The 21,921-nt window shown below is 35.3% G+C and overlaps 1 protein-coding gene across 2 annotated transcripts; it reads left to right on the forward strand.

The window, feature by feature from the left end:
* The first annotated feature begins 343 nt into the window (after positions 1 to 343).
* LOC113688959 (uncharacterized) lies at positions 344 to 9,317 on the forward strand. Of its 2 annotated transcripts, none has more exons than XM_027206789.2 (18): positions 344 to 626; positions 856 to 973; positions 1,081 to 1,268; positions 1,380 to 1,487; positions 1,897 to 1,961; positions 2,700 to 2,805; positions 3,250 to 3,333; positions 3,823 to 3,969; positions 4,060 to 4,188; positions 4,436 to 4,503; positions 4,752 to 4,785; positions 4,866 to 4,950; positions 6,185 to 6,252; positions 6,320 to 6,433; positions 6,580 to 6,615; positions 6,706 to 6,792; positions 7,497 to 7,588; positions 8,982 to 9,317. In XM_027206789.2, exons 1-18 carry the CDS (start codon positions 498 to 500, stop codon positions 9,013 to 9,015), a joined length of 1,692 nt encoding a protein of 563 aa, XP_027062590.1. In that variant the 5' UTR covers positions 344 to 497; the 3' UTR covers positions 9,016 to 9,317. The 2 variants fall into 2 exon arrangements, with proteins under 2 accessions (XP_027062590.1, XP_027062589.1); XM_027206788.2 differs by lacking the exon at positions 8,982 to 9,317 and adding an exon at positions 7,707 to 8,047.
* The last annotated feature ends 12,604 nt before the right edge of the window (positions 9,318 to 21,921 follow it).

Below are 21,921 nucleotides of genomic sequence, written 5' to 3' on the forward strand. Positions count from 1 at the left end.
GTATTTGGATCTAAATGTAAATTAATACACATTTACAAATAATTATATATCTAAATCAACACACATTCACGTGTCATACAAATATTACGCCAATCAAAATTTGATTTTTATACATTAGTTTAGTATCCTGGAATCCAAATGATAATTTGGGCTTTCACTTTGATATGATCTTGTTCCTTTGATCGATTGGTTATAAATCCATTAGCTTTAATCGTTTGCTTGAACTTTTGAAACATCGAGGGGAAAATTAAAAGATTGACAAAATTTTAAGGGCTAAACATCAAAATTTTCGAACTTTTATATTTGGGAATAGCGTGTCTAAAGCTTGTTCTTACATCCTATGTTCTACAGCCTAAAGCGGTTTTATCACAATCTTTTTTCTTAGGAAAAAAAAAAAAAGAAAACAGCATGTTCGATAAGATAGTGCTCCACTTTATCCAGTGGCTTGAAGGAAGTGAAGAAGATTCAATTGTCACCATTTTCACTGCTTAATTATAATGTTGCTGCTTCAACTTCATCAATCACCCATGAAAAATGGAGTCTTTGGAAGCCCCATTAGAGCTTCACCTATTCCAAGAAGAAGGAAGCTCTTCCTGCTATCACAAGCCATTCCTTCCAGAACCCAAGTACACCCTTTTCTCTATTTCCTCTCTTCTACATTGTTTCTTGGTCTAATACTGCTCTGTCGTCAGTACTAATGAACTGAAATGTACATGCATTGGATAGAATTTTACATGCCCAGAAATTTTCTTTTCTTTTCTTTTTTTTAATAAATTGAGAGCAATTCATGGTTGTATTAAGTTCTTGATGAAATTCTTGAAGCTGATATTGTCAAAAATATTCAATCTTGAGTAGAGGATAATGGAAAGCATTTCAGTAAGCGGGGAAGTTGGTGGTGCTGGTGGTGCATATTCATATAATGCCTTAAAAAGACTGGACCAGCTGTGGTCTACCATCTGCTCTGCTTCATCAGGTGTTATGATCACCTTGGCTTCTCCCCCCTGTTTGCTTGTTAGTTTTCTTGATTGTGTGCTGTAAATTAGAAAACATGATGATATATATGAAATTGTATGTTTGCAGCTGTCCAAGAACCTCAGCAAGTAGTTTCAAATGTTGCTGGTCTGTTTAGCAATTCTGAACTTGCTGAAAGATTTGAGGATAAATTTGATGTTGTAGTTTGTGGAGGTACACTAGGTATCTTCATTGCCACAGCATTGAGTTCCAAAGGACTACGAGTGGGAGTTGTAGAGAGGAACGTATTAAAAGGGGTATGGTGCTTAATTGCAGAACCTTTGTTTAGCCTTTGTTAACCTGGAGAAAATATAATTGATTTTCTATACATTTTCACGGAAGTTTCATATCTGGTGGTTAATAATCAGAGGGAGCAAGAATGGAACATATCAAGGAAAGAGCTTCTGGAACTTGTAGAAGTTGGCATTCTCACAGAAGATGACATTGACGAGGCTATTGCTGCCTCTTTCAATCCTGTATGTTCAATGGTCCTAGACAGCTTGAAACTTTTTTTAAAGTTGGTGAAGAAAATTATGACTATAATCTGCACAATACAAAGCCTAACAGGCTATGTGGTTGGCATAATGCTACCATTCAAGTATTTCAATCTGCTCGACTTTTGTCTGCAGGACACATAATTTTTGGCATAACAGACTGAATCCACAGAGATAATAGCTGGAAGTATCTTGCTAAATGCATCAGATGTCTTATTTAATCCACCCACATTGTATCATTTCTTTGTGGAGCATTTATTGGAAGCTCAAATGTACACTAATTAACAAAATATGGAAAATCCATCTTGAAGTCACCGCTTTGACATCTCTATCTTCTTGATGCTTGTTTCTTTAATAGCATCTTTTCACTGTTATTTGTTAATCTCTGCAGAACAGATGTGGGTTTGAAAGTAAGGGTGAGATTTGGGTTGAAGACATTCTTAATCTTGGGATTTCGTAAGTCACCTTAATTAATTTCGGCACGTGATATCGTGAAACAATGTTAAGATGTTTGATAAAGGCCATTATTTTCTTATTATAGCACTACTGGTTTTATCTCATGGGCTGCAAGCCTGCAAGCTAGGTCCACTGACAATGGATCTTCCAATTTGATGCTTATGCAGTGGCCACACCATATTCATATTTTCTCCTTATCAAAAGGTGTACAATACTACATGAAAATAGGTTTTGCTTCACATAGATTAACCTTAAATAGACATAAAAAACAAACAGCATCGTAATGACAGGTAGTCGTTGCCCTTCTATGTGTAGATGACTGGGCTTTTCATTATAGCAGACAAAGTGACCATGTTGAGTGGTTGAGCAATTTAGAAAGATTTTCCAATCTTTTCCTGCTTAATGGCAGAAAAGGATAAGAAAAAAAGGCTTCACTGGTTCAATTATTGTCAGTGTTTCTTTTGATTTTTCTATCTCTCTCTCTCTCTCTCTCTGTTGGGTCCCATGTCTCTTGAATTTCACTTTTTAAGACACGATGTTAACTGTGTGCAAAAATGATGAAATTCTGTCAATGTTATCTGTAAAAACAACTAAGGTGCATGGATGTGGTCATCTTTATATGCTGAAAAATTGAACTTGAGCATATTACATGAATATAACTTGTGACTGTGCTCATTTGAGTGGCTTTCTTTTATGAGTTTGTCTTTCTTTCATTTGTGCTTTGTTGCCTCACTGCAGGCCAGCTAAGCTCATAGAGATTATGAGAAGGCGCTTTGAGTACCTTGGTGGTGTCATTTTGGACGGGTACAATGTGGCTAGCATACGTGTCTACGATGATACAGCAGTAGGTTACTAACATGAGATATGATATCACATTGCTTTGTTATTTATGGTCTTCTGTGATGTTTACTGCTTCAGTGTTTCATCGAATATTTTATTCAAGATTAGAATTACAAGATGTGCTCAATCGGTTGCCAAGATGTAATGATATATGTGTATGTACATGAACTAGGAACTGTCACGAAATACAATCCTTGAGATCAACACAATGTTTGCTTCAACATGGAACTTGGGTGTCTTAAGTGAGCCTTCAAACTAGTGAGAAATTTGGAGTGCATCCTTGTGGATACTTCAATGGTGCCAGAATAATCTCTTAAATTGTTTTAAGTTCTATGGATGGACATAAATTTTGAAAATTTCGAAGCCGAAATGTAGTGACACAATGCTTTCAAATAACTATGCATGTGTATGCAGCTTTGGAGTATAACGACTGATCTTTTTCTTGCAGGTCCTGGAGCTTTCAAAGGGAAGGATTTTGTCTTCAAGTCTCGTAATTGATGCAATGGGGAACTTTTCCCCCATTGTAAAACAGGTAAGATTTGTCTACCCCAGTAGCTGCAGATTTGTGCAGGGTCTTCAAGTTTACAGTAGGCCTTCTATGATTCATATGTATTCTCTCCCTTACTATATGCATGTGTCACGTGTAAGATCTTCTATTTTGTTTTATAAAAAAGTCATGGTTACCGTCACATCCCTTTGGATTACGAATTTGTTCAACATAGAAATTGAAAAAACAAAAGCAGTTAAAATTCAAAACTCAGATGATTGGGAAATGCAGATTACAATACTATAAGGATTAGATGAAACTATTTCATAATTTGTCCAAAATTTAGGACCACAGAGCTTGCTGGTATTGCTTCAACTGTAGTTATGAGTTTTATTGCTCCCAGTTCCACTTTTTCTAATTTGAATCAATTGACAGTATTAGATCCTTCGCAATAGTTAATCTCAACTTGATGTCAATTTTGGAGATGTTGAATTCCTTCTTTAAATTGCTTCTTATGCTACAGACATATTGCAGATCAGATGTGGTAGGAAACCTGATGGTGTATGCCTTGTTGTTGGCTCCTGTGGTCGTGGATTTAAAGAGAATTCCAGGAGTGATGTCATATACAGCAATGCTTCTGTAAAGGAAGTTGGAGAATCACAAGTACAATATTTCTGGGAGGTAATTCCAATTGCTCTTGTTTCTTGTTCATGCCTTGATATGATATGATAGGATGAACTTTGGGATAACTTTGCTCCAAACAATTTGCAGGCATTCCCTGCTGGCTCAGGCCCAACAGATCGAACTACTTATATGTTCACTTATGTCAATCCACAACCCGAATGTCCAAAATTAGAAGAGTTACTAGAAGATTACTGGAATTTGATGCCAAATTATCAGGTAGCTGTCAAAGTGTTAGTCTGTGATTTGACAACCTGCGAAGCATCTTGATCATGTCTTTATTTAGATCATTGAGCACTATCAGTCCTATTCTGGAGTTATTTGTTGCTCATGGAGGTATTGGCTTATCTAGAAAAAGCATAATTGTCTAACATATGGTTGTCCATGACATAAGTAGGTTTAAATGTCATTGCTGCAGATTTTCTCTTCTGCATGTGCTAATGTTGGAATCGTGCTTTTTCAACAGGGAGTGTCACTTGACAACCTGGAGATACTGAGAGTTGCATTTGGCATTTTCCCTACCTATCGAGACAGGTAAAGACATGGATGTGTTATATGAACTGTAGTAAGTTTCTTCTTGCATGTAATATGGGATTGTGCATTCCATATGTGGTTTAATAGAGTTCTAGGTCAATATACCACCTTTTATCATAAGAAGCTTAAACAAAATTAAGGAGCAATTTTGCAGCATCTAGACTTTTGACTATTTATCCATCTTTACCCAAAAGTTTTCCTGGCAATAAACTCTAACACTTTGAAATTGCTCTGAATTGAATTGGCAGCCCATTGCCTGCAGCTTTTAACCGCATTCTACAGGTGTCTGCCATCATACCTTGAAAAACCACATAATATTCTGGTGATATAGAGTGTGACGTATATGAATATATTCTCTACAGTTTGGTGATGCTAGTGGGATACAGTCACCAGTCTCTTTTGGTGGTTTTGGGAGCTTGACCAGACACCTTTGGAGATTAACAGAAGGTGTGAGTTTTTGCTTAACCATATAGTTTCTTGTTTATTTTCTCATTCCTAAATTTACAAATAAAACTGAGCATAAACAATTCATTTTACTCTCGTTCTGTTCAATTAAAATCTCTTAGCTTTTCTATTAGTGCGTATGTTATAGAGTACATTCAAGGACACTGAAACCAACATATGTTTGTATTGTTTGGTCAAGTTTATATAGGTCCTAGGGACCAAGTTCATTCGATTTCCCAAAATCTGCAAGTCTAATTTTTGATATTTTATTTCATTGGTAGTGTATTATTTGGAGTACTAATCACTAGGAAGGAAATTTTTTGCATGAACTTGTATATTTTGTGACGTTTATAAATTTTTTTGCCCAAGTATCTTATATTGCTTTAGTTTTACAGACACCTGATAACAGAATTTTATCATATGGACTTAAATACCTGAGATTATAAGTATGGTGAATTTTGACACTTTAAGCATGATGGCTAACATAATAGTATAACTTTCTGTTACGATTAGTCAAAATAACAAGTACATTGTTTTTGCTAAGACCACCTATGATGATAGTCATGCTTGCAAGACAAGTATGTTTTTCATTTTCCATCACCAGAATCTCAGCAGTGTCTGGAGAGCTTCTTACCGATGAAGAATGTGCATATCTTTTGAAGCTGATCTCTCCTAACCAACAAATTTTCAGTCTGGAAATTATTGCATTATTGGAGAAGGAGACTGTAGAATAAAAGGCAGCAATAGCACAGATAAACAAAAATACTCCCAACCCACTGTTACCTATGTAACAGTCTAAAAGAACAAAGAAGAAACAAATGGAAAAGAAGGCATGCCAAAGAATAGCATTGCTTTTCATCTATCTATGTTAAAAGGAAACAAAGAAATAGTTGAAGGAAGCTTGAAATTGAGAGGAGCAACTGATTTAGTTTCAAGCTACAATATCTGCTGTGATATAGTGTTTTGTATGCAAGGAAACATTTACTGAATTTTACTGCTCCACCATGATTGTTTTCTTGTACATGGTAACCACTCTTTCCCTAGGGGAAACTAATTTCTCGTGTCAGAATGTTGCAACATAATTAAGGTGATTTGCTCCTGAGGGAAAAAAATGTAATAATTGGTTTAAGGACTGTAAGCCCTTGATTTCCTGTCATGCAGCTATTCACAAATTTTGTTTTTGCATCATCTGAATTTGCTGCACTATTGTCTCACTTTCTTCTTTTTGAGGATATAGGCATTTGTGAAGCAATTGAAGGCAATTTTCTGGACCATAAGAGCTTGTCCTTGCTAAATCCATACATGGTAAGTTGTTAGTATAACATAAAGAATAGCATCGTTCTGCAGTTTTTGCTAATATTATGTCTTACAGCCAAACTTAAGTTCATCGTGGTTGTTTCAAAGAGCAATGTCAGCCAAGAAAGAGTCCAACGTTGCTCCTGATTTCATCAATGAACTTCTCTATGCGAATTTTCAGAGCATGCAGGTAGATATTTGTTCACAAGTGCATATGCATTCTCATTTTGCGGGAATCTCTAAGCGATCATTCTGTTGACTGCTGTGAATGAAAGAACTCATCTTTTTCTCTTCTGCTTTCTGTTTTCTTCTCAATTTTTGTTCCATATATATCAGAAACTAGGGGACCCTGTACTGAGACCATTTCTCCAGGTATATCTAGCTTGTCTCTAATTTGCAAGTCAGGGTATGGAAGTTATGAAAAACTTGTAGTTAACTTCAGATATGCATGTGCTAAAACAGGATGTCATTCAGTTTGGACCTTTAGTGAAGACATTGGGCCAAGTAATGTTGACAAGACCTCGAATTCTTCCATCAATATTTCAGCAGGTATCGTACTTGGTAGCTCATTCTTCGTATGTTTGCTCAGTTGCTGTTAAATGTCAGTTTTTGTTATAGCAGGTATTATCCAGTTGAACCTCTTCCATTGTCCTGACTATCAAATATTGATATTCTAAGATGAATCAAAAGGCAAAAGGAAAAAAAAAACATTGCTTTGCTCTATGAGCTGCTTCGAGAAACCCATATTTCAATGGTTCACAAAAGAAACAAACTAGGGACTTTACAGTGATATCTCAGGCCTAGAACTGTAGGAAGAATGAATACTTCATCTCATTTCCAAGTTGGATTGCCTCTGTAAAACCAGTGCACGTTAAGCAAATTGCATGCATACTTTAAGGTGCTATCTAAGAATTTACTAATTCCACCTGCATACTGACCTTACAAATTCTTATGTAATAATCCATCAGAATAGGTCCTTTGTTTTTGGGGGGTCGGGTCTGTGCTGTTATCTGCAATTGTATTTTGCTCCATTGAGGAAAATTGTTTCGAGTAGATTCTCAAACAGCTACTAAGACGAATTTGTGTCATTTTAGAGGATCATATTTGGGTATTGCTATCAGGTCTTTAAGCTAAAGGTCATACTTAAAACGAACTTAAATCTGTACATCTTCTGTTCTGCAATTCTTCCTATGTGTCAGCATTGGAATTCTCCTGGTTCTTTAAAGCTAATGCAATTATGGTCCCAATTTCAGGTTGGAATACCTGTACTGCTTGACTGGTCTGGGCATTTTGCCATGTTAGGATACTACACATTCCTTTCCACCTACATTGACCCTACAATTAGGTAATGGCCTTTGATTTAATATGCGTTTCATCTAGCGTTGCCACTAAGATTTTCACAAACTATTGCTGCTCAAAATTCTTCATCTGTATAGCAGTTCTGATGAGAAAAATATATTTAGGCCATTGATAAAGACATTCCCCCCAAAGATGGAATACAGATGGAAGAGGCGTCTTGAGGCTTGGAAATATGGAGCTGGTTTAGACTACAAATTTGAGGCACCCCAGAACAGGACAAATAGATAAAGCACCTATAGAAAATTATCCAAAATAATGCTATTTTTTTCTTTGATGAATAGCTATTTACTATAGATAAGAAAGAAAATTCCCTTGTCCCCTTTTCCGTTTCTCAAATCCTACCCTTCCCTTACTAGGAAAGAAAAAAAGGATTAGCTGTAAGTAAGAAGAGCAAACCCTCAGATCCTAGCTGTGCTTATTGGAATTTCCTTTACTAATTGACTTATTTTTCTTGGTTATTAGAAAATTACAAAAACAAAGACCAGTAGCAGAATTGCAATGGCTACAAGAAAAGAAACCTTTTGCATGAAAGCCTTGCTCAATCTAGAGGGTTATGATCTTTTAACCTCTTGGAAGATATTCTAAATAACAAAGACATAATCTGTAACAAAAATGAGAATTTCAAATTAAGTTCAAACATATCTGAAAGAGATAAACATCTCACAATTCAGGGGAAAAAAAAACAGAGCCTATGCAATTGTATTGGCCACAAGAAGTTTGTGTAATTTCCAAGGATAAACGTGTTCTCTGGTACAACATTTTGTTTTTCTAAAAGTTAACACAAACTAGCTCGTATTATATCCAGTCTTGTAATTTCGGCATAACTTCTTACAAACCACTGATCTTACCTTTACTTCCATCTTCAAACGATCGTTGATAATATCACCAAAAAGTTCTCTTGGATGCTTTTTGAACACCTCCTCAAGTTCCTCACTCATTCGACCATCGAAATACTCCTCCCCAAGTTCTTCACTCCTTTGACTATGCAATTCTCGCAGAGATTCCAAATCATCCTCTGAGAAGTACACTTCAATGTCTCGGATAAACTCACCCTTGCTAATTGAATCCGAACACTCGAGCACTCTACCAGCAAGTTCTAAACTGTCAATCCCTCTCTTGATAGCTTTTTCAACTTTAGACAGCTGATTTTCGATTATAATAGTTTTAATTTCTTCGATTTTTTCCCGAGTTTTCTTATCTAGATCAGTGAAGAAGTAGCCAAATTCCTCCATCAAATCAAAGTGGCCAATGAACAGCTTCAAAATCTTCTCATAAACTTCTACCACATTATTGTCACCTTTTTCATAATCTTCCAATACTGTCAGGAACTTTTCATAAACTTTAGCGTTTTTCTTGAATCGATCCTTGACTTTTTTCAGGTACTTCATACATGCTTCGTCGTTCAACTCATAACCACCATGATTGCCGTTGCCATTCTTGCTTTTGCAACTAACCAAAGAAGCTTGATCAGTTTCTTGGCCGTTAAGCAAGAACTTCTTGAACCCTGAAAACAAGATTTCATGTCCTTCAAATGTATCTTCCACTATGGACATTAAATCTTCGAAACTAATTCTTCTAAATTTGTAGTCTTCCATTCTGAAGAAAAAATTGTCATACTTATTTTTTCCATCTTCATCGCTGGAGAGGGCTTGTTTCATTTGTTTGATGAATAAAAGTGCTCTATCCTCTAGGGTTAGCTTCCTCAGATTACCACATGAATTTGTGACCGGCTCCATTGAACAAATAAGATAATAGAATTCTGGTTAAGCAAATAAGACAGAAATTTTACGACAAAGATTCTTGTTAAGGCAGTACATATTTGATAGAGAGAATTCAAGAACAATGAAATCCATCTAGGAATTGGACAACGAATATTGAAATTCAAGTGGGATTGAAATTGGAAGTTTCCTTTTTCTTGTGGTTAAGCCAGTACACAATATTGAAATTGGACAACGACTATTGAAATTCAAGTGGGATTCAAATTGGAAGTTTCCTTTTTCTTGTGGTTGAGCCAGTACATAATATTTTATAGAGAGAATTCAAGAAAATCAAATCCAATTAGATAATGAATATTGAAATTCAAATGGAATTCAAATTGGGAAGTCTCCTTTTCTTGGTCTGTCTGTGTTTCCTTAGTTTACAAAATCAAAAATAGTTATCGTTTTTTTTTTTTTTTTTTTTTTTGTAGTTACATATTGCTTCATTAGCCCTCCAACAAAAAGAAAAGAAAAGAAAAGAAAAGTCTTCGTTTATTAAAATTCAGTATTCCTGTTTTTAAATTCAAAAATTCTCTCTCTCAAAAAAAAAAAAAAAAGAAAACAAGAAATTAATTCTTGAGGAATATTTTTCAATCCATCTCCATCACTCTTTTTCATTTTTTATATTTAGTTGCCAATTAATGTGAGTTGGGATCTAATAGCTAAAAATGCTTGATGACGTAACTCAGCAACTTGCTGATTGGATACATAAATCCTTTTAGTTACTAGCACGTCTAGAGAGCATGTTGGAGAAAAGAAATTTTGAACTTGACATCAAAATTGATCAAATGAACTTTTTTCAATTATCTATACAAAATCCTATATATTTTCATTAGTTGTATTTCCTTAATCATATGTCAAGTGTTAGCTTTTTCGGCAAAGTGAAATTAAATCTAGAAAAATTGTAAGTGTAAGGGGGCATTTATGGAAAGTTAGCAAGTGTACGGGGACCAAGATGTAGTAATGAATCTCGTTACACTCATTAGAAAAATACTTTAACTTTCTTGTTTGGAAAATTTGATGGCGAATTACGTGATTTAGATTAGATTGTAGTTGAAACTAAAAGTAAAAAAAAAAAAAAGAAAAGGAACTCAAACACAATAACAAATGGTAATTGGACCCGGTATCTTTTGAGATTTTGTTAATGAATACTTAGTCTTCGACTCAAAGTTTCCCAACCGTGGTGTCTGCATAGAAGTCCTTCCATGTACATAACTTCTTTCACTATTTATAAGGGCCAGATTCATTCACTTATTAATATACTTTTTGGACAAAGAATAGCTACCATACTTCTTGATTTTGAAACATTGGAAACATTTTTCCTGGCTTTCTGATTGGAAAGGCTTAAGGCTGGCAATGTGGATAAATTGAATCAAAACACAGTTTATTTCCACTCAAAATGAAGTAAATGTTACAGCAGAGGAAGGGGAAAAAAAAACACAGACACAAGCATCTGCTTACAGTCTTGTCTAGACATAATGCAAAAGGCACAAAGAAGAATGTGCAGAAATGCACTTATTGAACCTTTTTTCAGAATTTGACCAAAACAAAAAAAAGGGGAAAAGAAAAAGAGAACCTTTTTTCAGGAGGTTCTAAATTGTTTTTCAGTACTCTCTTCTCTGATCATGCAGGAAGGACATAGGTGGGAACTCCGGGGACCAGAAGAAGTACTGTTCCAATTATGGCATCAACTATCCTAAACACTACCAAAGGGTACCTAAGGAAGCCATTTGGGATGTTAAACATGCAGGAATTTTACGGTATGGTCGCTTTAACATAGCACTTGTTGGGGTCACTTATCAAAGTATCAGCCGTCGTGAAGAGGAAAAAAATATGCCCCTTCAAGATTGGTTACTCCGGATTTTATAACACTTGAAGCAGAGCCATCTCCACACGTGACATCCACCGGTGCATTGGATATCGCGGTGTAAGTTCCTGCTTGGGACAGAGAAGTGTTGCTGCGCTCAACAGTTCCTGCAAGGATAGCACCGGCGATGGACGGAACAACGGTGTTGGTATTGGCATTGGCTGGTTGAGCTAATGGAATAGTGACTGAGACAAAAAGGAGAGTGTTGATCGAGGGAAGTGTTGAAGGAAAGGGTGCCATAACTGATTTTTTAAGCTGATGCTGGCTAGTTGGTTTGTGACTTTGCTGTGGTGCTAGGGGTCCTAAACCAGTGCCAATTTATAGGAAAACAGAAGGGGATTCTCAACTTGGCATTGATTATAAGATCCATTTGTCCATTGGCTTTATTCTGAAGCCCATACCTGTGAGCACTTGTACCAGTCTAACAAACCAAACCAGGAGTATAGGATTAAAAGAATTCATGTGGCTATTGATCATCCCCATCTAGCTTCTTGATTCTTTTTTTCAATCTTAAGGAAGCATGGGTTGGACTGAGATGAGTACTGACCCTAACGGAATAACTTCAGTAGAGTATTCTAGCCCTGAATTGTATTTAAATCAATGGCATGTAACAACCTTTGGCAATTTAATTATTAATTTCCTCTCCCATGAGAAAGAAAAGAGTCTCCCTTGGCTTCTGCAGGCTACAGCAGAATATACTAAAGCAAAAAATATTACAGGTACAAAAGCAGAAGGGGCAGAAGGAATATAATTAAATGCTATCATTCAATTGAGTTCAAAGAATTAATTGATCCACCTTCCAACCTACAAGATCGGTAACTGGTTTTAATTTGACTAGTTATAGACAAGAATTCTTGAAACATACCCCAAATTAGTTTCACAAAAATTAGTTAGTTGACTCTGAGTACAACATATTCATCTATGTTCTATCCCAAGTCCCAACAATCATCAAGCATCAGCCGAGCCTTCCTTTTCCTGGAAATACAATGCAACCGGCGAATTTCTACCAGAAAGTTGAGAGCGTATGATCGATACCTTACTAGTTCCTGTTCTTTCTGCTCCAATTGAGATAATACATCAGGGAAAATCTCTTTGGGACTCTTTTTCAAGGCCTCAATTTTTTCCATATCAAATTGTCCATAAAATCTCTTAAAACATCTGAAACGAAGTCCCCTTAATGGATCTTCAGATTCTGGGGAGGAATTTGACTCAGGATCTGATTCAGGATCTGATTCAGGATCGAACTCAGAATCTGACTTCAAAAGCCCCAAGACTTTCTGCAGGCGCCTGATTGAAGTCCTCAAATTCGACAACAGCACTTCCAGTTCATTCATGTAATCATCGATTGTAAAAACCCGAATCTTTTCAACTTCTTTTCGAGTTTTGTGGTCTTGATCGACAACGAAACCCTCGAATTCATATACCAAATCAGCATGGCCAATTAACAGAGTAAAAATCTTCTCAGAAACTTGTGCGATATCTAACTGACCATTCTTATACTTGATCATCATCTCCAAGAACGATTTGTAAACTTCAGGATTGCCTGCGAATCGAGCCCTGACTTTGTCCAAAAACTCGTGGCATTCTTGCCTCCTGGATTCAAAACTGGGATATTTCTTGTTTCTATTAACAATCCGAACAACCCTTTTGGTTTCTTGTTTTTTAGGCAAGAAATTCTTGAACCCTGAACTCAAATTTCCGCAGCCTTCAAATAAAGCTTCAATAGTAGCAACTAAACCTTCGCGACTCAGTCTGTGATGGTAGAAGTTATCAAGCGCAGAACCAAATTGTTCATACTTGCTTTTTCCGTCATTCAAATAGACAAAGACTTCTTTTACACGTTTGATGAATTCTAAGGCATCATCTATGGATGGGTTTTCCATAGATTCTTCCATGGTTCCGCCGTTTGAATCCTTCAACAGTACTTGAACACTAACTATGATGGTACAACAATAAATCCCATATGAATTAATTTATATATTTTTCAATAGATATAGTAAATCCGTATCCCTTTAGGAGTTGGATGATGAATATTTGTATTCGAGTTGGATTCAAATTGCATTTTCTCATATTTTTGTTTACTTTTTGTTAGTTTCCAAAAACAAGAAAAGTAACGGTGTAAAAGAGAGGCATGTAAAGTGATTATGTCGATTTATGTGAACACCACAATGTACACCTCGTAGTAGGAGGAGGAGAACTTAAGCAACCAAATACTGATTAGAATTTCAATTAATTTTGAAATTAATAAGGATTTTTCTAATGGACACTTGGGACACTCATCAATGTATAAATTATGCCTAATTCACCATGTGAGTGTGTACACTCGCATTTATTGCATTTGCATGTAGATATTTTTCAAATTAATTTTATTTTTGGCAAAAAATTGATACTTGAAACCATCTGACAAGCGTCTCAAGGGACCTTAACCCAACTCTGGCAAAATTTTCAAGCAAAATCTTGATCAAATCTAGAGTTTGTCTTCTAAACATGCAAAATAATTCTTCTCTTTTTATGAGAAAATCATAAAAAGAGAAAAATCTATAATAACAAGTAAATTCGGTAAGACAATTAATTGTTAGCCGTGATTACTATAATCTTGTCTATTTTGACAAGATTAAACTTTTTGTAATTTCCAACAAGGTAAATAATCTTCAAGAAAGATCACCTAGTCATCGAAAGTTTGAAAATTGATATTTGTACGCTTTTCTTAAAATTTTTTTCGATGAAGGTTCTATTAATTTTGACATAGTCATACATAAGAGATTAGGAAATTCAAACACTATGGGATAAATATTCAGACCACAAGACAAAAAGATAAGGTGTATAACAAAGAAATTTTGTTGAGTTCAACAATTTTATAAAGGGTGTTTAGGGTACTCGTTAAGAGTGGCCTCATTTGTTAAATTTTTGAGAAAAAATAAAATTAATTTGGGAGAGTATATAAATGCAGGTGCATTAAGAACCTATTTGGAGTTGCAGTAGTTTATTGAAAAGTATTTCACCAACGGATCTTTTAATAAAAGCATTTATTAAATGCTTAAGTGCTTGTAAGTATATTGTTTGAGTACATAATTCAATAAGTCTTTATTATATTAAGGGAAAATAACTTGTTTCATCCTTCACATTTCGCAAAAATATTCTTTTCGTCCCTCACTTTTAAAATAAAGCAAATTCATCCCTGACATTTAAAAATTAAAGCTATTACATCCCTGAACCTAATTTTCAATCTGAATCAAACCATTCAATAGCCCAGTAATAAATTTCGGAAATAGAATTGATAGATCACTCGGTCAATTTCATCATATTCACATGACATTTATTAAACCAAAAAAATAAAAATTATAACATAAAAGGCCATTCTTTGTCTTGGAATAGTGGGATATTTTTTTTTTTGGTAAATCTTTTCATACACCGTTAGTATATCCGCTTGCGAATCTAGATGTGTATCATAAATATAAAATTTGGTGTTTAAATTTAAATTGAAATGATATGGCGGTACATAAAACCGTCAGTGTATACAATGATAATGTAGGAAAGATTAATCTTTCTTTTTTATGTTATAATTTTTTCTTTTTTCTTTTTTGGTTCATTAAATTTTACATGAATATTAAGTTGAGTTAACCAAATGATCTACCAATTACACTCCCAAAATTTGTAATCAGGTTGATTGGTGGTTTGATTCAGATTGAAATTTGGGTTCAGGGATGTAAGAACTTCAGTTTTTAAATATCAAGGATTAAATTGCTTCGTTTTAAAAGTGAGGGACAAAAAGAATATTTTTGTGAAATGTGAAGGATGAACCGATCATTTTCCCTTATATTAAATAATGTGTAATTTGAAAATTTTAAATGTATTTATCTCTTTATTTAATTCATAATACATGATAAAATGATAAAATTTAATATTTTTTAAACACAAAAGTATTCTTAAAACACCAAATTTTAACTTTTACTACAAGTGCTTTTAACCTCAAAAACCTTATTTCTAATTTTATGAAAGATGTTCACTAAATGTTTCTAAAGTACTATTAGTATTTAAAAATTTTTTTTAAAGCACTGCAACTCCAAACGGACCTTAACAGTGTGTACTGGAGCCATGGGAAATGAAGGATAGATACTGTTGAGCATTTGCAATTGGAATATCACGATAACTATTAACTATTTTGGGTTTCAAGTTAAGTTTCCCACAGTTGGACCAGAAAAATTGCTGAGTGGAGGTCGTCCCTCCTATTGCTAGCTAACAACCAGCTGAAGCGGCCTTTGTATGGTGGTCAATACAACACTTAGTTAGAAAATTTATGTCTTCCAATCGATTTTGATGGCAAAAATGCTCTTCAAAATTATGACTTGGACATCTTAGTTATAATCGTTTGATCTAGTAATGATTTAATTTTAGTTTCAAATAATTTCGTGAGATTTTATGTCATATTGTTATGAAATTATAGAGGAGGACATAAATGTCACATAACAGAACCATATTCTTTTTCTATTATTCTTTCATCCATCGAATGAAAATCCCAAAAGCTGAACATCCGAGCTTGTAGGTCTATTCAAAGCTCGGCTCTCAATGATTCTTTTAGACATGCACAAATTCCTATTCTTGCGTCACTTTATATTGAAAAATTAACTCCTAAAAGAATTTGGGTGTATTCAAACTCGACATTTTCATTTAATTTTTTTTCATGTAAAAGAAAATGAACAAAGGAAGTATGTACCCGGCTTCTCTTAAATAAAATGTATAAAAAAAAGCAAAACCTTTTGTATATAATCCAACTTTTTGGTGATTTTTAATAATTTACAAAAGAGAAATAGATAAGGTATCTTACTTTTTTTGTACACACATACCTATATTAGGAAAAAAAAAGAAGACTATTTGTAAATCTGGTGAATGAAAGGGAGGACGTAATCACTAGTCTTAAATATGTAATTGGCTGTAGTAATATTCTTAATTTTCCTAATAGGATTGGTTAGGAAAATTTAAAGTAGTCTTGCTTTTCACCAACCTAAAGGCTAAGATCCTTAGATCTTTAGCTCATATTAAGCTCCATAAATAATTACCATTACGTCTGGGACAAATATCAGACAACCAATTCAGTATCCTGGCTAGCAAGTCTCCTCTAGATACTCAAAACAGATCTTCCTATTAAGGGTTATCACAGTTTGGGATGAGTTAATGCAAGCCAACCACTTGAGTACTCCTAATAAAAAGACAGCTTGCCAACAAATAGGCTAAAAAACATACAAGTTCTTAATACAGAGGCTATATATACAAAGCCAAAATCTAACAATATCTAAAAGTCCAAACTTCTAGTGAAGCCAGTGGATATTACATTGGGCTCCTCATGTATAACTATACTCACCTTTGGACTTATCTTAGGATCTTTCATCATTTTGATATGAAGACTAATATTTGCTTGAAATGAGCTAAAGTTAGCTGATGGCCATTGTGCAAGACTATGAAACAAGTAAAAGTAAAATGCAGTGCATGTTGTTGTCTATGTTGCTAATGAGATGTTATACTCTCCTATTACTTACACAAGATTCAATTACATCCACAAAATCAGAAGTTTAGCTGCATGCACCAAATGTCCAAAAACAATGTTCTTACAAAGTGGAGAAGTCAATAAAAATTCAATTGTACAACTCAAAGAAATAAAATGTACATAGAATTTTTAGAAATTGTAGGGTTAAATATGATGTATAGGTTAACGTGCAGCACAACTTGAGGAAATTTAACTTGTGCCACCCCTAACTTGAGGAAATTCTGACTTTTACTCCAATAACAAATTACGATGTTATAGAGTTTTCACGAAAATCAATGGTAAACAGTTTGACTCATACCATTTCAGGTGATTTGGCTCTTCATTTTTTCCTTTTTTGTGAGTTATGAAAGGTTTAGGAAGAGGGGAAGGCAACTCATTCTAAGGTCGGGGTAGGCTACTAACGTATTGCTCACAAGCTAAGGCCGGGGTAGGAAAATTGTTTCCAGTAGATTCTCATAGAGCTACCAAGACGAATTTGTGTCATTTTAGAGGATTACATTTGGGTGTTGCTATCAGGTCTTTAAGCTAAAGGTCATACTTAAAACGACCTTAAATCTGTATATCTTCTGTTCTGCAATCCTTTCCTATGTGTCAGCTAATGCAATTATGGTCCTAATTCAGGTTGGAATACTACACATTCCTTTCCACCTACATTGACCCTACAATTAGGTAATGGCCTTTGATTTAATATGCGTTTCATCTAGCATAGCTACTAAGATTTTCACAAACTATTGCTGCTTAAAATTCTTCATCTGTATAGAACTGTATAATATTTCTGATGAGAAAAATATATTTTAGGCCATTGATAAAGACATTCCCCCCAAAGATGAAATACAAATGGAAGAGGCGTCTTGAGGCTTGGAAATATGGAGCTGGTTTAGACTACAAATTTGAGGCACCCCAGAACAGGACAAATAGATAAAGCACCATTAGAAAATTATCCAAAATATTGTTATTTTTTCCTTTGATGAATAGCTATTTACTATATATAAGAAAGAAAATCCCCCTTGTCCCCTTCTCTGTTTCTTAAATCCTACCCTTCCCTTATTAGGGAAAAAATATCTGTAAGTTAGAAGAGCAAACCCTCGTATCCTAGCTGTGCTTATTGGAATTTCCTTTACTAATTGACTTATTTTTCTTGGTTATTAGAAAATTGAAAAACAAAAACCTGAAGCAGAATTGCAATGGCTACAAGAAAAGAAGCCTTTTGCATGAAAGGCTTGCTCAATCTAGAGGGTTATGATCTTTAACCTCTTGGAAGATATTCTCGATAACAAAGACATAATCTGTAACAAAAATGAAAATTTCACATTAAGTTCAAACGTATATGAGAGAGATACACATACGAACTTCCCATCTCAATTCAGGGGAAAAAAACAGAGCCTATGCAATTGTATTAGCCACAAGAAGTTTGTCTAATTTCCAAGGATAAACGTGTTCTCTAGTACTGTTGAATTCAAAGCCAACATTTGAATTCAAATCCAACATTATTGACTATCTCAAGCCAATATTGTTGATTTTTGGCAAAATTTATAAATCTCACATCGGTGATAGTAGTTGGAGATGTAAGGCTGGAGAGTTATAAAAGAAAAAGGATTTTGAATTCAACAAAAAGGAATTACACCAAAAAGAATTACACCAAAAAGGATTTTGTAATTCTTTTGTAAGTCTTTCTTCTCCCAAAATTTATAAAAACGGGCTGCTTAAGCGGTGCTCGAAGAGTAGGCAAAATTGGCCAAACTCCGTTATCAATTTTTCGGGTGTGTTCTTTCCTTATCTCTTTTATTTGTTCCGCATTTATTTATTAGTTTCTTTTCTGTTGTAGTATAGTATTCAATATATTTGTCTATATTTGTCAGGTTTATTTGTAGTGTTTTATACGATTTATTTGGGTGTATTTTTCTTATTCGTGTGTACGTATTATTTATGTATACACGGGTATAGTTGTGATAATACACCGTGCACGTAAATTCTGTCTAGGAGACTGGGTTTTAAGTGGGACCGCTTGTGACCCCTACTTGGAATGGTAATTCTATCTAAGGAGATTGTTTTAATGATCTTTTCTGGAAATTACTGAATTGGTTTAATCACTAGTTGAATAGTTGAGTGGGAAATTACCCGGTTTCCCCAACAAGTGGTATCAGAGCCGAAGGTTCGTCCTTTGGTTTGTTTGTAATTTGTTATATTGAATACTTTCATTTGAGTCTGTAATGGCATCTGACAATTTCACGTCAAGAATTATATCTGGGGCATCGGCTTCCTCATCCACATGGTCGAGAATTCCAATGTCAAGGTTGAAGGTGGCGGTGGAGACATTTGACGGTACTAGCTATTTCGGCATGTGACAAGGCGAAATCATGGACTCCCTTTTTCAACAGGGTCTTGACATTGCCATTGAAGAAAAGAAACCAGATGACATAGAAGAGAAGGAGTGGAGTACCATAAATCAGTTGGCATGCGGAACTATTCGATCGTGTTTGTCCAAAGAGCAAAAATATGCTTTCAAAAACGAGACTTCTGCATGAAAATTGTTGAGGGCATTGGAGGAGAAATTTTTGAAGAAGAATGGTCAGAATAAATTCCTAATGAAGAAAAGATTGTTTCGATTCGATTACCAACCAGGTACTACTATGAATGAATACATCACTATATTTAATCAATTAGTAGCAGACCTGTTAAATTTAGATGTAAATTTTGAAGATAAAGATTTGGCTTTGATGTTGTTGTCGTCCCTTCCTGATGAATTTGAATATTTGGAAACTACGTTACTTCATGGGAAGGAAAATGTGTCTTTAGATGCTGTATGTTCTGCTTTGTATAGTCGTGAATTGAGAAAGCAGGATAAAATGAAAAAGAAAGTAGCTACAGCAGATGAAGCGTTAGTGGCAAGAGGTCATCAACAAAGCCAATCAAAGGGGAGAAGAGGAAGGTCTAAATCGAAAAACAGAGTTGCCAAAGATGAGTGTGCTTTCTGTCGTGAGAAAGGGCACTGGAAGAAGGACTGTCCAAAGTTAAAGAAAAAAGGGAAAGCTCCGCAAGATGTAAATGTTGTAGAATGCAAATGTGATGCGGAATCAGATTTCTCTTTGGCTGTATCACTTTTAACATCCCATCTAGATGAGTGGATTTTGGATTCAACTTGTACCTACCATATGTCTCCCATGCGGGAGTGGTTCTTTGAATTTGAAGAACTTGATGGTGGAGTTGTGTACATGAGAAATGACAATCCATGTAAAACACTTGGGATAGGTTCAATCAAACTGCGTAATCATGATGGATCCACTAGAATCTTGAAGGATGTTTGGTACGTGCCGAATTTGAAGAGGAATCTTATCTCCTTGGGACTCTTAGAGTCAAAAGGCCTGGAAGTGAAGATGCGAGATGGAATTCTTAAAGTAACTTCGGGAGCACTTGTGATGTTGAAAGATGTGAGGAAGAATAATCTATATTACTACCAAGGTAGTACAGTTGTTGGGACAGCAGCAGCAGCAACATCTTCCAGTAGCAAGACAGATGCAGAGGTAACAAAGTTGTGGCACATGCGATTGGGACATGCTGGTGAAAAATCCTTGCAAAATCTTACCAAACAAGAATTATTGAAAGGTACGAAAGTTTGCAAATTAGAATTTTGTGAGCATTGTGTTCTGAGAAAACAGAGAAAAGTGAAATTTGGCACTGGTATCCATAATACCAAAGGTATTTTAGATTATGTGCACTCAGATGTGTGGGGACCTGCCAAGACTCCATTCCTTGTTGGCAGGTATTATTTTGTCACTTTTATTGATGATTTTTTCAGAAGAGTTTGGGTGTTTACTATGAATAGCAAGGATGAGGTGCTAGAGATTTTCCTTAAATGGAAAACTCAGGTTGAAAACCAGACAGGAAGAAAGATCAAGATCCTCCGAACAGACAACGGTGGAGAATACAAGAATGATCCCTTCCAGAAGATATGCCAAGAATGTGGCATAGTTCGGCACTTCACAGTTAGAAAAACACCGCAGCAGATTGGGGTGTCAGAGCGTATGAACAAGACACTAGTGGAGAAAGTACGTTGCATGCTGTCTAATGCTGGGTTAGGCAGAAAGTTTTGGACTGAAACTGTGACATACGCTCAATATCTCGTCAATCGCTTGCCATCATCTGCAATCGGTGGCAAGACTCCATTAGAGGTATGGTCTGGAAAACCTGCAACAGATTATGATTTTTTGCGTATTTTTTGTTCTACTTCATATTATCATGTAAATGAATCAAAATTGGATTCACGTGCAAAGAAGGCTCTCTTTATGGGCTTTAGTGCTGGAATTAAGGGATACCAGTTGTAGTGTCTAGAAGCAAAGAAAACCATTATCAGCAGGGATATTACCTTTGATGAATCTGCCATATTGAATAAGGTAATACAAGATGGAACCAGTGGTACTCCGCAACAGGTGGAGTGTACGTCGAAACAGGTGGAGTTTGAGCAAATAATGGTGAGCCTAACAAACAGCACCTTCAGTGACTCTCCCATGACAGAAGAAGAGTCAGATGAGGAAGAGGTTTCAATCCAATAACTTCAATAGCAGCAAGAGTCAATTGCCGTCAATAGGGCAAGACGAAAAATTCATAAACCTACTCGTTTTATTGACATGGTGGCTTATGCACTTTCAGTTATTGATGATAATCCATCCACATTTTCTGAAGCAGTTCGAAGTACAAAAAATGATAGATGGAAAGATGCTATGGAAGAAGAGATGCAATCTCTTCAGAAGAACAAGACGTGGAAGTTGACACAACTACTGAAGGGCAAGAAGATAATTGAAAGCAAATGAATATTTGCAAAGAAAGAAGGATTTCCTGACAAGATTGATGTTCGCTACAAGGCAAGATTGGTGGCTAAAGGCTACGCTCAGAAGGAGGGAGTTGATTATAATAAGGTATTTTCTCCAGTTGTTAAACATTCCTCTATTAGAATTTTATTGGCCTTGGTAACGCAGTTGAATTTGGAGCTAGCTCAGCTTGATGTGAAGACCGCGTTCCTTCACGGTGACTTGAAGAAGGAAATTTATATGTCTCAACCAGATGGATTTAAAGCTGCTGGTAAAGAAAATTGGGTTTGTAAACTGAGCAAATTGATACACGGATTGAAACAATCATCAAGGCAATGGTACAAACGA

Source organism: Coffea arabica, chromosome 5e (genome assembly GCF_036785885.1).
Source record: "Coffea arabica cultivar ET-39 chromosome 5e, Coffea Arabica ET-39 HiFi, whole genome shotgun sequence".
Lineage (NCBI taxonomy): Eukaryota > Viridiplantae > Streptophyta > Magnoliopsida > Gentianales > Rubiaceae > Coffea > Coffea arabica.